Genomic DNA, 18,897 nt, shown 5'->3' with positions numbered 1-18,897 from the left:
GTGAACATTCTGTCTTTAAAGTTGATGTGTTAGAAGCAGGAAAAATTGGCAGGCGTAAGGATCTGAGCGACTTTGACAAGGGCCAAATTGTGATGGCTAGATGACTGGCTCAGAGCATCTCCAAAGCCCTCGTACTTTTTACGAGGAGGAATTCCGTCCAGCACTCCTTGTCTAATGTCTCGTCTCCTCGTATTTCCTCCATGCTCTTGAGACTGTATTGGGAGACACAGCAAACCTTCTCTAGGATGTGCCATCCTAGAGGAGCTGGACTACCTGTTACACTTGAATGGGCTGCAGGTACCGCCTCATGCTACCAGTAGTGACAAGGACACTTGCAAAACGCAAATCTAGAGAAGAATCTGTCAGGAAGGATAAGGAGAGTCTGTGGCCACCACCTGCAAAACCTTTCCCTTTTTTGGGGTTGTCTTGTTGTTGCCTCTCCAGTGCACTTGTTGTCACTTTCATTTGTACCAAAACAGATGACATTGATTCACAATTGTTTTTTTCCTAACTGGATAGATTGATGTCCCTGAAGTTTAACTGACTTGGTGTTATACCTTAACGGCATAGTTTGTCCAAAAATCATATTTCAGTAGGTTTGTCCTTCAGACACATAGTCATTTTTAAAAACAATCCATTATTCAGCTCTGGCTCAGTCAGTAATTAGCGTTATTAGCATTGTACAAATGGATGGAAACCATGAATGGAAACCGTATACCTTTATCGCAAAGCTGCATTGCAAATTGAAAACTACTTTAAAAATTACTCTTCTGGAATATCTCTTCGTAGGTGAACTTTGAGAATTTTGGACAACCTATCCCTTTAATTTCTTGAGCAATTTAGATCGATAATGAAAAGTAGGCTACAGGGAATGAGAAACACAACTGCCTGTGTGGATATAAAAGAAATAGTACTCTAATGTGACTGTTGTTCTCTTCATGTGATCCTTTGTCATGTTTTCCTTGTTTTGATTTTGCTGTTGTCTTGGTACATGTGCACATGTGTGCAGCATATGTGTTAAAACACTTCTATTTATCTTATGTGATCAGGATTGTATACAACATGTGAGCTGTTTAACTTCATAGATCCACAATGACCTGGTGTTCTTACTGGTCTGATTATGATATCATCTTCTTACAGATTCCTTGCAGGAGGGGGGTTCCTACCAGACTGTTGCCTTCAACTGTCGTGTCGGGAACAGCAAGGTAGCATTCGTGGTGTGACCAGGCCATCTGGGACTGCCTGGTGGGGGAATTCATGCCTGTCCCTACAAAGACTAGAGCGCCATCGCTGCTGGTCTAATAGCCAGCGACCAACCCAAACACAGACAAAACAAAAACAACTGACACAAAACGATGAAAGGCGTAATAAGATTAAGAGACCACCAAACAAACCATACAAAGACAATAATCCACAAAGCACAAGACAAAAACGGTGATATATATATATATATACATATATATATAATATATAAAATGTCCAGGCAATGATATGCAGGTGTGACGCTGATTCGTTGGGTGGAGTCTGGTGAGAGCAAAATGGGTGCGTTTGCAGGACTGCATTGTTGCAGGCCAGTGGTTAGTACACTGGCAACATGGAACTCAGGAGGGCCTGACAGCGGATACTGCTGGCTTCAAAGTCAGGTGGAATTTCCCCAATTGTGCCGGATCCATCAATTGGAAGCGGGTTGTCCTGCAAGCCCCCACCAACTCCGGCTCCCTCTTCCACAACTACAAGGGACGTGCTTCGTTGTCCTCTTGGCGGGTGCGGACGCCAGCTAGCCCTGCCGGGTAGTGGATCTAGGCAGCTATGGGAGGACGAGTGACGAGGCTCCCTGGACCACCCTGAAGACAGCCTGATTCCCCAGAGGCATGACTTCCATCAAGCGCTGAATTTAATTTTGCAACCACTCATGCCTGACTGGAGTAAACATTCAACTTTCATATAATAACAGCACAACTGTTTATAACCAGCTTTGGGGGAAAAAAAAGTTTCTGATGTTCACATTGAATGCTGCTCAAAGAAGAAAAACACAAGAAAAGCTAACAGCTGGCCACACAAAACACACACACACACACACACACCTTCGGCTCACTCTTATCCTTCCTCTTCCTACTCCCTGACCTCCTCCGGAGGCCCCTGAGACCTCATGGCTATCAGCGCCCCTAACCCCAGATGGAATAGTTGGATTCAAGGAAGGGAATTCAGAAACTCATGACAGCCATGATGAACAGCCCCACTCCTTCTCCACTCTTTCTCCTTTCTCCTCTCCATAACAAATGTGTTGCATAGATTCTTTGATTTCTGATGGCTTAACTCCACTAATTAAAACATTAAAAAAACAAGAATTAAGGACAATGTAAAAACTTTATTAATACCAGTAAATTATGATAACTAATGTGATACGTCAGTCATTAGAGGTTAGACATTAAGACAAACTTAATATACTACATGTAGACACATGTAGGGCCATTTTGTGATGTTATGGATGGCCTAATTACTAACTTTTGCTGGTTGGTGTTTAGCACAAAGGAAAAAACAGTCAGCCTATGTATTACCTGAAGACAGGTGTAGTATGCATGATCAAGATTTAATTATCATCAAGAGTCACCAATTTGGCAGGTGAATGTCCACACCCACATTGATGCACACTGCATAGGGGAGTGTCTGTTTGCTTCTTAAAGGGACACTTCACCCTGGGGGGACCTTAGCTGGGGCGTATCATGTCTGAGAGATTTCTAGGGCAGTGAGGTGTGTTTCACACATAATTGGCAAGGAGGAGCGTGGTCCATCTTTTGTGCACCAAGAAGCACTTATTATTTTAGCAACATGTTTATTGAAAAGATCTGAAAAAAAAATGTAGCCATGTTTTGTTTCATTTCACTGAGACGCGACGTTGTAGTGCCGATTGCGCTACATGTCAATTTTATATGTAGTCCTTGATCGATAGAGCCATCGGATGTCTATCTGCAATGTTACAATCAGCAGATGCGTTGATAAATGTCCAAGCAACATTTTTCTTCTCTCTTACAGACTACAACTTTAAAGCCATAACTTCCTGCTCTGCCACAGTCCCTCCCCTTCCTCTCCATTCAGCGGTTTCTTTGAATCCACAGTAGACTGGATGCTGCTAGCTAACTTTACAGTAAGCAGCCCAATGACTTATCCTTTTTGAAAGTGATCTTGCATTGTGATGTTGAACCACACGTTTGAACCGGAGCAGGCTACCGTACAACGAATTTGAAAGACAGTGGCAGCTGGATATTATGTTTATAGAATTAGCTTGCCGAAAGCAGTGTTTTGACATGTGTCTATTGTTCAAAAGTGTACTTTTCGTCTTGTAAAAACTATTGTTGTTGTTTTCAATTGCCATTTTATTGGGGAGGCGGTAACTACATTTGCTATGAATCCTGAAACGTATTTTATGAATAGGCCAATACAGAGGAAGTAATTCTACCACGAAATTCTAATTCACTCATCCTAGATTGTGTTGACGAGACCTTGTGTATTAATGACATCATGGCTAACATTAGTAATCGGTACATTAATTAGTTATTGTGAATTCTCCCTTTAACATGCCCATCACCACAATTCTCAAAACACACACGTGATCATCAAGCTCAGATGGAGTATCCATTAAAATAATCATCATTCATCTTTGGTGATTTGAATTAGATTCATAGTGTTAAGGCAAAAACTAAAATGGAGCCTACACCCCTTCGTTTCTTTAGGACAAGGTTTAAATTCCAAACCCCCTTTCACCTTTTTTATCACTTGATTTACTTAACCAAGGTATATATCACTATATGGTGATGCAGACATCTTGATGACATGACAGAAAGAGGGTGGTTGTGTCTTCTCTATTTATCTATTTTTGATACAAGCAGATTGTACCATCAGACCAACAGCTTGAATGCCCTACTCTTTAAAATGTGAAGTTTTGTCTAGAATACAATATTTGCAAGTGTGTTAAACATTCATTATTGGATTTATACATAATGTATTGTTTTTCAACTAGCTGGAGTGTGTCTTTAAACACTGGTTCAGAGGAAAAGCTCTTTTCCAGCAATCTTGATAAATTGCGGCAAAACTAGTCAGAAATACCCACGCTGGCAAATTACGAAAGTGTATGTTGGTCCAATACATCACTTCATATAATGTATTATGTAAACCAAGCAAATGTGATATCACTTCTGTAAACCAAGCAAATGTGATATATCACATCCAGTGCACTAGAATGTAATGTGCAATGTAATGAAGGTAATGAACTCCACCAGAGGGGACAGTTCCAAGACTGTACTCACATTTCTGTTATGACTCCACTGGCATTACATTGAATGCTACCGGTGTTAGCAGTGTGATAATCACAAATTAGTATTACATTTCTCCAAAACCCCCATTAACTGACATCTTGTCCAACACGTGAACTTGTGAACCTAAGCCGTTCTTAGGTTCTAAGATCTGGAGCCTTGTAAGACGGAAGAAAGGGCAGGTATTTGAAGAATTTGAAATTCTGTAGACAGTTGATACAGAAAGGTATATCATAACAGGACTGGTCCGTCTTCAAAATACTGCTGCTCTCCTCCGTCACTTTCTTACGCCAGCTATAGATGCCCCTTTCTGTTTCTGTACCTGTAAAATTGTAAAGTGAAATTTAAAACTCCTCATAATCTCACTGTGAAATCTTGGATCTGGGTTTCAAGTTGCGTATTGAATATGGAGAATTCTTAGAACTTTCCCAAAGATTGTCAGGTTTTCCTTTTTTCCCCTGCTGATTCTAACCAGGACAAGTCACTTTAAATGTGTTAAAGCTGTGACTACATTCTTGTAGGTATGACTCACCTGGAATGGTGTTGTCCAACACAAATCCAAAGAACCCTCCAATGAACATGTGCGTGGTCAAGAGGACCACAATAACTTGGTCCAGTTCTTTAACTCCTGTGAATAGAAAAACACAGTTCATCTACAATGTGAATAAAATGACAAGAAACAAGGTTTCAGCTATCCTTAACCAACCCCAGTTATGGTGGCTTTTTCTGCTTGGTCGTTTTGATCATGCTTGCCAACTGCCACGTTGTGTACATGAATTACGATAGTGACGGTTGCTCCGCGTGACGCCGCATGCTCTCGCCGGCATGCTAACAGCCGCCAGGAGATGACGGCAGCAGCGCACCCCGCTGACTCAACTGCACCTCGTTATTAATTATGATGCCTATTTAAGTTCCTTGTTTTCACAAGCACCTCACAGGTTATTGTGTCATTTTAGTTGGAACGGGTGGTTCGGTATGTTCTCGCGCTCTATTAAAAGTTATTTTATTCCTCATTTTGTTCTTTCCATTTTTGCCTTTCCTTTTGCGCACTCGCTATCCTCGCATCTCACAGACATGTTTTGGCAAATTGGGTTGTTTCTGTATTCTTAGGTCTCAGCACTTATGTCGTGATCCGTAAACTTCAGCATTGACAGAAACATTTTCTCCATCCCTGTAAAGCCACATATTGAAAGCAAACACGTTGATTTTCACACATTCTAAATGTATTTAGCAACCAGAACGAAGGATACCCACATCTTTACTGGTTTTTGCATGAGAGGCCCGCCCTTTGAATCTTGGAAATACAGCATAATGACTAGCATGAAGGACATACACTTTTACATTGTGGCTCCTATATCACCTTCTAAATTAATCCCCAGCCGCGATAATACAATTCTGTTTAATTACATTAAATGTAAAAATGAGAAATGTAAAAATGTACATAGGCACTGGTTACCTTGTGTGATATGAGCACAACATACTCGACCTAAACAATAACACTGAGCAGACGGTGAGTCGTCGGTCAATAGTTCATGTCCTGATTTAACTCTGGTAATTACCAGGGGTTGTACTTTGTGCTTTTAACAGGATCCGTCATGATAACAGCACTAATTAAGCATTGTGAGGACACCATAGGCTGGGGAAAAGATAGCTAGCACGGTAGGCTAGCACCGCTACGTTCATTCCGGTCAGCCGTCGTAGCCATCTGCCAATTGAGGAAACTGAGTCTGCCGATAGATTATTGGCACTTAGGGACATCAAGACTAGCCAAGAGGATTGGAATGTAAGCAGTCCTGACCTCATAAACCAGACAAGGCTTCACCCCCCAAAAAGTGTTCCATAGGGATTAGCCTGGTTTCCGGTGTCACTCAATCCATGACTATGTGAGTGGGCTACAGTTCATAGAAGAAGGAGCACTTTAAATCAAATGCATTGCTTTTTTTCCACACTTCATGAAAGGGGCGCATTAACCAAATTGAAGCAATGGCATTGAGTAGAAAATAGGATGAAGTCATTAATTAATCAATAAGGCATTATCCCATTTGGGATGCAGACTAAGTCTGTTTGTTAGGCTACTTATAGAAACTATAGGTCTTAGCCAGTGGCATTTTTAACATGAACATATTTCTTGGAAATAGAACATATTCTATTACTTAACTTTTAATACCACAACACAGTCCTATAAACGTTATTTCAGTGTGTCTATCATAGCGTTCTTAACCCATATGCTACATACGACTTAAGTACCTGTGTTAATGATGCCTGGGTTTGCTTGGAACCAGGTGGGCAGCACCAGGCCGCTGAAGGTTGATAAGCCCAGGATGAGTAAGTTTCTGGAAGAGTTCAGGTCAATGTACTGTGGGGAGCAAATGAGCAATTAGGATTTTGTCTATTTAAGCTTTCAGATATTGTACCATTATCTTGTACCATTATGATCTGACCAAGCATGTCTGATTTTACATCAGTCTCCATCTTGGTCAGGCTTCCTCACCATTTTACCACTCTTTACTGTAGTGGGTCACGGCTCTTTAGTCAAGGTGTAACCAACCCACATAAAAAAGAAATGTGTCAAATGTATTTCAGTATGAAAGATACTTACAGAAAATTGCATTTTTGTCAATACATTTCAGTCAAATAGAACATGTTTTGATGAATAATTTGCAATAATGATGAAATATTGTCATATTTGTGACATTTCAATCAATACATTGCATAGATGCGAAAAGACAAGTGTCACATGGTAGATTTTTAACATCACTTGCTTGATCAATTCCTTGTTTTGGTGGGGGAAAAAATATACACATTAGAGATGACTTTCTAAATACACTGCCAAAAAAATTAAGGGAACATGCAATCATCACAGTATAACACTAAGTAAATTGCTAAAAACAATTGCTCTCTCCTTATCCTTCTTGACTGATTCTCCTCTAGTTTTGCTAGTGTCCCTATCACTACTGGTAGCATGAGGCGGTACCTGCAACCCATTTAGGTTGCACGAGAAGTCCAGCTCCTCCAGGATGGCACATCAATAGGTTTTGTTGCAAGAGGGTTTGCTGTATCACACATACCTCCATGTGCTAGCCTAGGGTACCCTGACTGCTGTTAGGTACCAGGATGAAATCCTCAGACCCATCATCAGAACTTATGATGGTGCAGTGGGCCCTGGGTTCCTCCTGGTGCAGGACAATGCCCAGCCTCATGTGGCCAGAGTGTGTAGGCAGTTCCTGGATGACGAAGGCATTGATGCCATTGACTGGCCCTCACGTTCCCCAGACCGGAATCCAACTGAGAACCTCTGGGACGTTATGTATCGGTGCATCCGATGGCACCAAGTAGCGCCACAGACTTTCCAGGAGCTCACGGATGACAAAGTCACATAAACATGAGACTACACTGAGCATCACAAGATGATGTTTGGTTTCATGTAGACTTAGAAATCATGAAGGCATGTGGTTTTATTATGTGTTGACCGAGTAACCTATTTATTTGAGTTGCAACCAACACATGTAGGTAATAGCATACCTACATAGCCTGTTGGCTTATGCCAATTCCCAGTTGTAATTAGCTTAGAGAAATAATTTTAAATATGAAGCTGGGTAACCTGGCTTGTGAAGAAGTAGGATGAGATGTAGGATGCAAAATAAAACGACTCGAATTAGGGCTCAACTGACTTGAATATTTGTAAAATAAAAGTAAACTACAACCAAGAAGGCTAAAAATAACAAAAATGTCAAAAAATTGTCAAGTGAGTAAGAATAAGACTAAATCAAAAGATATCAGTCAAAATCAACACTGAACATAATACAGAACACAATACAACTGGTGGTAGAAGGCATTCCCAATGTGAAATGGTAGTGTTATCAAATTAGTCTACAAGGAGATCTTAAGAGAAAAGTGTATTTCCAAGATTGAGAGAGAAAAGTCTCACAACAAAGAAAACTTGTATCATACTGCAGCAAATCATTGATTTAGTTCTGCGAATATGTTTTCTAAGAGAAAGGCATTTTGTCTGATCCGAAGAAAATCCCAAGCACACAGACTCTCCCTCACAGCGTTTGGGAAGGTTGCAGGCTACTGCGGCGTAAGATACAATGCTGCTCATGCTTCATACCAGACTCTGCAACTATCACACAGCCTCTTTGTGTGCTCACCAAAAAAGGTCAGACCTGGTAATGGGGACCACAGCACAAGTATGCAATGGAAAAATTACGAACACAACTGATGTGACACACAACTATGGCATACTTCGATCCAACTAAGAAGTCAGTGCTGTTAGCTAATGCAAATCCAGTTGACGTGAATGCCATACTTGGTCAGCACAGCCCTACAAGTGACAAAGACGTCTATGAGAGAACCTGTGGTGATAATCTGGGCATGTGAATTTTTTTATTTGAAATGTGAATCTCTTTATGATCATTACAGACAATAAACCACTACAGTTCATGTTCAGAAAACCCAAAGACCAGTATTTGAGACTGCAACCCTAAAGCTTAATGACAAGACAATGTTTGAAGAGGAAACCCTGCTGACTCTATGTCAAGCCCTCCCATCAAATGGGAGGCACCACGAAGAACCCCTCGCATGGCACAACTTCATCATTGACAACACAGTTCCCAAAGGGTTCTATTCCATTGTCCACTAGAACCAGGCAAGATTTACCATTTGAAACAAGATGCTGATACACAAATGAAGAAAACACCATGCAGACCACAAGCGAACATAATTCTGACAGGAACATGACTCATTTACCAGTCCAAAGATTACAGAAAAATAAATCCTGCCACCCAGGAAAAGCTGTTACTGCACAAAATCGAATAGAGCCACTCCCAATGTCTGAACTTCACAAAGGTTTCACCATATATCTGTGATATTTTCTCATCATACGTGGTAATTTTGGAGGTTGTACTTTTGAGACATTGAGCAACAGTTTTCTTAAGTATGTGTCCATTCCTGTCAATCAGTTTTGACTTGAAACACTGCTCCTGCTCGTCAATACAATGCGTCCATGCACTGCATACAAAGTCATGATTTTTGAATCTGTTCCCTTTGAGACACTGAATAGTTTAGCATTTTATGAACGATACACCTGCAGTTAGAGTACCAATCATTTAAAATAAGAACATGCTACATCACCAAACAATCTGATTGGGTTGAAATGTAGAAACCGCATTCACATTTTCATTCTTATTTAGACGAGCTATCAACCTTTTCTCGGTTTGACTGTGTGAATACAGCAACCGCTGAATCAGAAGAGGTGATAAATAACAAGCAATGTGTATTTTGGATGGAATGAGTGGTGATATATACAGGTGCTGATCATAAAATTTCAATATCATCAAAAAGTTGATTATTTCAGTAATTCCATTCAAAAAGTTAAACTTGTACAATGTATACATTGATTCCACACAGACTCATATAATTCAAGTGTTTATTTCTTTTAATTTTGATAATTATAACTGACAACTAATGAAAACCCCAAATTCAGTATCTCAGAAAATTTGAATATTGTGAAAAGGTTCAATGTTGAAGACACCTGGTGCCACACTCTAATCAGCTAATTAATCCAAAACACCTGCAAAGGCCTTTAAATGGTCTCTCAGTCTAGTTCTGTAGGCTACACAATCATGGGAAAGACTGCAGACTTGACAGCTGTCCAAAAGAGCACCATTGACACCTTGCACAAGGAGGGCAAGACACAAAAGGTCATAGTTAAAGAGGCTGGCTGTTCACAGAGCTCTGTGTCCAAGCACATTAATAGAGAGGCGAAGGGGAGGAAAAGATGTGGCAGAAAAAAGTGTACAAGCAATAGGGATAACCGCACCCTGGAGAGGATTATGAAACAAAACCCATTCAAAAATGTGGGGGAGATTCACAAAGAGTGGACTGCAGCTGGAGTCAGTGCTTCAAGAACCACCACGCACAGACGTATGCAAGACATGGGTTTCAGCTGTGAGATTCCTTGTGTCAAGCCACTCTTGAACAAAACACAGTGTCAGAAGCGTCTCGCCTGGGCTAAAGACAAAAAGGACTGGACTGCTGCTGAGTTATGTTCTCTGATGAAAGTAAATGTTGCATTTCCTTTGGAAATCAAGGTCCCAGAGTCTGGAGGAAGAGAGGAGAGGCACAGAATCCACGTTGCTTGAAGTCCAGTGTAAGGTTTCCACAGTCAGTGATGGTTTGGGGTGCCATGTCATCTGCTGGTGTTGGTCCACTGTGTTTTCTGAAGTCCAAGGTCAACGCAGCCGTCTACCAGGAAGTTTTAGAGCACTTCTTGCTTCCTGCTGCTGACCAACTTTATGGAGATGCAGAATTCATTTTCCAACAGGATTTGGCACCTGCACACAGTGCCAAAGCTACCAGTAACTGGTTTAAGGACCATGGTGTCCCTGTTCTTAATTGGCCAGCAAATTTGCCTGACCTTAACCCTATAGAAAATCTATGGGGTATTGTGAAGAGGAAGATGCGATATGCCTAACCCAACAAAGCAGAAGAGCTGAAGGCCACTATCAGAGCAACCTGGGCTCTCATAACACCTGAGCAGTGCCACAGACTGATCGACTCCATGCCACGCCGCATTGCTGCAGTAATTCAGGCAAAAGGAGCCCCAACTAAGTATTGGGTGCTGTAAATGCTCATACTTTTCATGTTCATGCTTTTCAGTTGGCCAACATTTCTAAAAATATTTTTTTTGTATTGGACTTAAGTAATATTCTAATTTTCTGAGATAATTTGGGATTTTCATTAGTTGTCAGTTATAATCATCACAATTAAAATAAATAAACATTTGAAATATATCCGTCTGTGTGTAATGAATGAATATAATATACAAGTTTCACTTTTTGAATGGAATTACTGAAATAAATCAACTTTTTGATGATATTCAAATTTTATGACCAGCACCTGTACATGTTGGTCCTGCTACAACGTATAAACAGAATCAGAAAAAATGTATTATCATTGGGAAGCAACTGCAAAAATCTCACACTGACACCTCAAACAATTCCACTACCACCAGCAACAGCACTTGCTCATTGTGAGCGCCATGTTAGTTACCAGGTAAACAACATAGTCAGTGACTTTATAAACATTCCAGGGCAGGAGGTTATCAAAGTGCAGCTGCGCACGCATGATGTGCTGATCCTTAGATTTAGCACACTTATTGAATTCTAAACACACTCGTAGTTGCTCTCGCTATCCTCTCCCAAACTCAAACCGCATGTGACCCTCCCACGCTGCTATGCTTCCATGCCTTGCAGACCATTACAGTGGGCGCTGATCTGCACACAACCACTGGAACCAACAGCAGGTCGTTAGGACGGACCGAGTCACTAGCCCCTACAGAACTGGGTCTGAATTCCCACCCACGCATGACATCAGAATTATCAAGGACGACACACCCCAGACGTGTGTTGTTTGTACATTACTGTACCATCAGATGAACAGGTTCTGTAGTGGATCGTGAGACCCAAAACCAACAGCCTAGACTACTCATTTATACTCAGACGTTTGCTTTACTACTGCCCAATGTAACCATTCCCACCTGAAACAAGTGTCTTTATTTGCATTTGTATGTTCTTTAGTATTCTGTCCTTATATTACTTATTCATTCTGTAATTTATATTGTTGTGGTGGTGTTGTGAGGCAACTGGGAAGTAAGCATTTAACTCAGTGGAGGATGTGGGGGCCACATGCGGAGATGGTTATTCTCAGAAAGTCTGGGGTTCATTATTAGACCGGGCAGGCATAACCTTCGAAAAACTCCCTTATGTCCTGCATTATTTGGTTCAACTAACTGCAAGCCATCACTTGCCACCAGCATTGTTCTCGGCTTTGGTAGATTGTTTCATGTCTTGGCATGTGCCATGGGTGGAGTTTGTACAGTTGAACGGTGAGCTGCTAACAAGGCAAATCTGGCAGAAGCAGGGGAACACAACAAGCATACACGAATTATGGTTCCACTGGTTCACAGAGAATCAGGCGCAATCAAAACTTTTAGTATTTTTGAATGCTGGGAAATAAAAACGAGTGAATAAACTAAAGAAATGCTACAGAAAAGCTGAGTAAAATGCTTGACTAGCATTTGCATGTGTTTCGCTCCTACTTCCCCCCACGTTTTACTTTGTTAGCTATGGGATACGAGCTAACAACCTGTCACTGGCCCAACACTCCAACCACCAGGCTACCTGCTCGTTCAAGATTTCTAAAATAACCAGTCGTCACCCACATGGGTTGGTGCTAGGACCCATTCTCTTTTTGCTCCCACTTGGCTAGATTTCCAGAGTACAGTGTTCAATACACAGGTCTGTATTAAAGCCAAGCAAGACACAACATCTGCTTTGCCAACCTTGTCCCACTCTCTAGAAAGCAATGCAGAACAAACTGCTCCAACACAACAGCTTCTGAAGCAATATTTGAAATTCAACACTGCTCTGATGTTTATAGTCCTGTTAATAGTTTATAGCCGTTCTTTGCTCATACTTAGCAATATTTTACAATGCTAACATATGGAATTATTTTAAGATGTAAATACCATAGATCATTTAAGTATTTCATTTGAAGTTTTAGGACCTATATAGACCAACATAATTGTTGGGGGAAAAAATTAAATTATAGTAAAATTGGCCATTACTGTTATTGTGTCTAGAAACAAATATTAAAGCACATACTGTTCGTAATATTAAAAAAAGTTTACAGCTGTTTTTTGGTAATGAAACTTTACTCAGCTATGTGTCAAGAGCAAGACTGGGTGTGTTGTACAGCAAAATGATCCTATTGTTCCCGATGCTGTACCAAACAACCAATTCGTCCAACAATCCGAATCTATTATGGCAATAAGTTACTTGGGGGCCTCTCCGTAATCTTGACTAATAAATTACAGCTCATTTAACCATACTGTTGTGTTTGTTTCATGTTAATACATGTTCCTGTTCCTGGTCCAAAATGACCACCCCATTATAGCTTATCCATAATAATCCATATTTTAAAACCTAATGTTGTGTTAGATCTTTTTTGTTTATCAACTTAAGTTCTTGTGGCCATTAAAAGTTTGAGCTTTTGCTATGTATGGCCTGTAGGCCTCATTGACCTGACCTCATACAACCATTTCTTGAGTATAATGTATGGATTAAAAAGCATAATGTATGGATTATTTTTGACTACAACAAATACTCTGATGAAACATATTGTGCTATTTACCACAGACTACTTGGTGTCAGAGTTCAACAAGGATATTTGTTTTCAAAAGTGGCACAAAATAACATCTGCTCAGTTCCCAGTCAAAACTGATTGGTGCACTGCATTTATGCCACATAATTCAGAGTTTGCACCTCTTCCTTTTGTCTCCTGTCTTTGGCAGCCATAGATCTTCCTTCTGGTATATCTCTCACCAATCCAGCAACTGCCAGAAGAATTGTTCGGGATACAAAGAAAAACCCACAGGGAACCTCAGGAGACATACAGGCTGCTCTGGAAAAAGAAAGTGTGGTTGTTTCAAGGAGCACAATACGACGATACTTGAACAAAAATGAGCTGCATGGTCGAGTTGGCAGAAAGAAGCCTTTACTGCGCCAATGCCACAAAAAAGCCTGGTTACAATATGCCCGACAACACCTTGACACCCCTCAAAGCTTCTGGCACACTGTAATTTGGAGTGAAGAGACCAAAAGAAAGCTTAATGGTCACAACCATAAGTGCTACGTTTGGAGAGGGGTCAACAAGGCCTATAGTGAACAGAATACCATCCCCACTGTGAAGCATGGTGGTGTCTCACTGATGTTTTGGGGATGTGTGAGCTCTAAAGGCACAGGGAATCTTGATGAAAATTGATGGCAAGGTGAATGCAGCATGTTTTCAGAAAATACTGGCAGACAATTTGCATTCTTCTGCATGAAAGCTGTGCATGGGACGCTTTTGGACTTTCCAGCACCACAATGACCCTAAGCACAAGGCCAAGTGGTTACAGCAGAAAAAGGTGAAGGTTCTGGAGAGGACATCACCGTCTCCTGACCTTAATATCATCTAGCCACTCTGGGGGGATCTCAAACGTGCGGTTCATGCAAGACGACCACCTATTACAAAAGACTGCATGCTGTCATTGATGCTAAAGTGGGCAATACACAGTATTAAGAACTAAGGGTATTCAGACTTTTGAACAGGGGTCAGTTAATTTTTTATGATTGTGTCATTCTGTTATGACCTACAGTTGAATGTGAATCCCATAAGAAATAAAAGGCATTTGTTTTGCCTGCTCACTCTTGTTTTCTTTACAAATGGTACATATATTACCAATTCTTCAAGGGTATGCAAACTTTTGAGCACAACTGTATATATATATATATTTTATCCTTGATGGTGCTTCACAAATACATATAATTTAAATGTTTTAATGATTTTGGCAAAGCTTCAGTGAACCCAATTTCTTAGTCATAAAAAAACCAAAACCTGAAGGTTAGAGATTCCCACAGCTGCGATCATTCCAAACATGACGAGAAACATGCCTCCGATGACTGGGTCTGGAATGGTGATGAAAACTGCCCCAAACTTTCCAAAGAGTCCCAGGAGCATCATCAGGAGACCAGCCGTCTGTAGGACCAGCCTGCTGCCAACCTGGCATGGTGGGCACAACGAAGGAGACACAGAATTACAAATAATTTATCCCTGGGGTTTGGTTGCTATCAGTCAGCATGACCATGGCAAGTTGACAAGGCGGTAGTCTTATTTGGGTGCTGGACGTCATGGGAATGCAACTCAGAACAATCAGGAATTCGACCATTGCAAAGTGTTCTCTGGTCTTCTAGCAACTACATATTTGCTGAGATTTCAAACACTCTGTACTCTCAGTATTGTTGTGATGAGTGAAGAAGCTAAAAAGATTACCTTCTTGAAAGGCCAGTTTGGGGATTTTGACATTTGGCAAAAAGCTACTACTGTGACTAATAAAAAGTCTCAGGGCAAGACTCAACAAGTAAGAGCAGCAAAGCCAGTCATGCTTGTTTTATCGGTCTCATGCCAATGACACAAACACTCAGTAATAACAAAACCATCACTTTCATATACCAAAAATGGCGACAAACCGCCTGTCGAAATCATACTTTTAGTGATGCCCAGTGCTGCAATGTTCTGGCTATAGGATGTGGTGCCATTCCCGCTGCCCCACAGAGCTGCCAGAATGCAGCCAATTCCCTCCACGGAAATACCCCTGTTGATGGCATGGGTGGGTGAGGTGGGGCACCAGATAGACGGGCACAGGCGTAGTAGTCCCCAATGGACTCCATCGTGGAGGCGAGGCTCCCAGCCATCATGCCAAGCACAGAAGACACACTCACTGTGGGCATGCCCCATTGGCCTGAAGGTACAGAGAGCAGATGCACATCCACACACAACCACACTTGTATACTGCATTCTTAATGAAAAGAGAAAAGGTATAAACAATAGTTCACCCTAGAATTTGAATGTGACGTGATATGTCATCTATATAAAGTTATTCTTACTGGAAATAGAGGATGATAAATTTAATTTTTTTTGTTAAACAAAATAACATGGCATTTTGAGATCATAATGTAACATGAATTCCATCAGACGCCATCTCCTCTAGTATTGTCCCTCCCCTCCCCATGAAAACCCACCTGAGACCATACCAACCCTCCCTCTTATACTCCCCCTCTCTTGCTCTCCTCCCCCAATGGTTCAAAGTGCCACATAAACTGCCTACAAAAAGGTTTCTTAGTGCCTGACACGGTTTCCCAGGTTTCCCAACATTAGTCTACATGTCAAATCTTACTTGACACCAGACTTTAACCACAGATAGACAGCACCAGAACAAATTATCAGATGATTCTGATCCTTAATGGCAGAGTCAGTACAGTATGGAATTTTCCATGTTTTGAAGTGTGTACTATCACATCATATTGGATCATAGATACGATGCCATGGTATTGGTACATCAAAGATGTGTTCTGACTGACTTGAGTTTAGCTGTCAAACTTTTTAAACTGGTACATGCATGGTCTAAATTTATAATTTTTGTATTGGGGGGAGACTGGTGTTTATACTTTTGTACAGTGCATACTATTCCATATAAACTAGTTAATTGCCTGTGTGACATTTTACAATCATAGAAATAAACATGATGCCTAAATCATTAATCATTCCCAAAAGGATTTGAGTTCAGACGTATATTTTTTGTATCATTCAATTGGATGAAATGGGAACTCTATTGCATTATTTAGAACAGAAAGACATTTTAAACAGGGATCAATTTTGCTTGATTTATTTGACAGCACAGTCCAATCAACTCTGCCATCACTCGGTTTGATCGGGATGAATGGTCAGTACAGCTGTTCATACTTCAGAGCTCCAATTCGTAATATAATACATTTATGATAGTTGGGTTTCAGACCAGAAAAGCTGGAGAAATTATCTATGGTCTCAATAATAAAAAATGTATAAAAATAAAAACCTAAGATTGACTGCTGAGAAATCAAGATAATACATCTTCATCCACTGACACCATTGTTTCCAATTTATACATTTTATCATCTCCAGGTAATTATTAAGTAGCTATCATGGACTATTTTAGGTAGTATGTATGCAAAGTAGTACTCCATAGTAAATCTCTCTCAGGTGTGATGACACACACTCGCAGGTACATCCCAAACCAAAATAACCAGTATAATTAATATGAATTATTTTGGAAAAAGCTATGTGGGACTTTACCCCATTTGCAAAAAAGTTGAAATGCTGCGTAAAATGTATAGAAGAACAGAATGCAATGACGTGCAGACCATTTAAACCCAAAATGTAATGGAAAATAGCACAACATATGAAATGCTGAAAATGAGAAATATTATAGTTTCTTGAAATATTGGCAACAGGTCAGTAATATGATTGGGTATAAGAAGAGCATCCCAGAGAGGATTAGTCATTCAGAAGTACCACTCTGTGAAAGACTGCGCAGGCAAATAGTGCAACAATGTAAGAATACAATTTCTTAACATAAAATTGCAAAGAGCATCGGGATCTCATCATCTACAGAGCATAATATAATTAAAAGAATTGGAAAAGTCCTCCAGGCTAAAGAAGAGAGGGACCATCCGGCTTGCTATTAGCGCACAGTTCAAAAGCTGGCATTCATGATGGTATGGGGGTGCATTACTACACATGGCATAGGTGACTTGCACATCTATGAAGGCACCATTAATGCTGAACAATACATACAGGTTTTGGAGCAACATATGCTGCTATCCAGACAACATCTTTTTCAGGGAAGTCCTTGCTTACTTCATCAAGACAATGCCAAACCACATTCTGCACGTATTACAACAGTTTGGCTCCGTAGTGAAAGAGTCTGGGTGCTAAATTGGTCTCCTCAGTTCCAAAACGCTTACAGAGTATTGTTTTTTCTAAATGTGTTGCTGGCATCCAACTCAAAATGGGCATGTATTTTTCCCAAAAGAGCAAAATATCTCAGTTTTAACATTTGCTATGTTGTCTTTGTACTGTTTGCATTCAATTCAATATAGGCACAAATTATTTGCAAATCGTTGCATTATGTTTTTATTTGCATTAATGCAGTGTCACAATTATATTAAAATGTGATTGGAAATAGCATTTTAGTGCACTGAAAATATACCGCTAACGTATTTCAAATATTTTATATACATTCCATGTAGTACTGAAATACTATTCTAATTCTATTAAGTGTGCAACAGTGGTTATTCCAAAATAATACAGTAAGTATAAGACTTTTTTGGCCTGGAGAGCTCTACATCTTTAGTAGAGTATCACCTTACCACACAAAGGAAGAGGTGTTGGTACTAATCCAAGCACTTGTCATCTCATGTCTGAACTACGGCATTCTAACTGCCAGTAGGGCTCCCTGCTTGTGCCATCCAATCCCTGCTTCTATCCACCTCAAGACCGTGGTTCTTCCACGTGGCCAGGCTATGCTGAAACCCTACACCACTATCTGAGTCATTAGCTCTCCCACCTGCTGTCTCCTTGCTGTCCCATCACAACAGAAGTGCCGTTCCTCTTAGACTAGTCAAAGCTCTCCTCTTTCCTGCCGCCCATCTTCAGCATGAAGCAAGCAGCAGTGTTCTAGATCCTGTCAGATAACCTTTGGAAACAAGCTTTTTGGAGTACCTAAAATGCCACCCCACCTTCCACCCATCTCTCCATTATATTGCTCACCTGGATATGGGATGTGAAACCAGGGTGCACTGGTGATGGCGTCCTGGTTTATATCGGTCCTGGCAGAGTAGCCGTACTGGTCCGGGTGAGAGGGAAGGGCTTTGAAGATGGTCAGCAAGAAGCAGATCAACCAAGCACCACACATCCCAAACAAAGCCTGTGATTGAGTGAACACAAAGGAGACATATTGTTTAGTTCCCATTCAGACACGTCATTTAGACAAACTGTTTACAACCATGGTGTCAAATGCATTCTTTCCCTGTGATACTGCACTCTTTCTTTAAGTTAGGAGGGCTGCACTCACCTGTACATTATTTTTTTGTATTTTCTGTTTTCAGACTGTCTAGCTTGTTTTCAGTGACTATTAGCAAGTTTTTAAACTGTTCGATGTGCTTTG

At 40.7% G+C, this 18,897-nt stretch overlaps 1 protein-coding gene across 1 annotated transcript in view; it reads right to left on the bottom strand.

The window, feature by feature from the left end:
- Positions 1 to 2,873: 2,873 nt before the first annotated feature.
- si:dkey-106n21.1 (solute carrier family 23 member 2) overlaps positions 2,874 to 18,897 on the bottom strand; it is a 41,757-nt gene continuing 25,733 nt past the window's right edge. The window contains 7 exon segments of the mRNA XM_034288206.1: positions 2,874 to 4,632; positions 4,843 to 4,938; positions 6,558 to 6,666; positions 14,751 to 14,915; positions 15,402 to 15,529; positions 15,532 to 15,654; positions 18,501 to 18,657. Coding sequence (XP_034144097.1) covers positions 4,448 to 4,632; positions 4,843 to 4,938; positions 6,558 to 6,666; positions 14,751 to 14,915; positions 15,402 to 15,529; positions 15,532 to 15,654; positions 18,501 to 18,657 — 963 coding nt within the window. The 3' untranslated portion in view covers positions 2,874 to 4,447.

The sequence above is a fragment of the Esox lucius genome, chromosome 19, assembly GCF_011004845.1.
Source record: "Esox lucius isolate fEsoLuc1 chromosome 19, fEsoLuc1.pri, whole genome shotgun sequence".
NCBI classification, from domain to species: Eukaryota; Metazoa; Chordata; class Actinopteri; order Esociformes; family Esocidae; genus Esox; species Esox lucius.
Note: the sequence above shows the minus strand (reverse complement) of the source record. Positions and strands in the feature narration are given on the sequence as shown.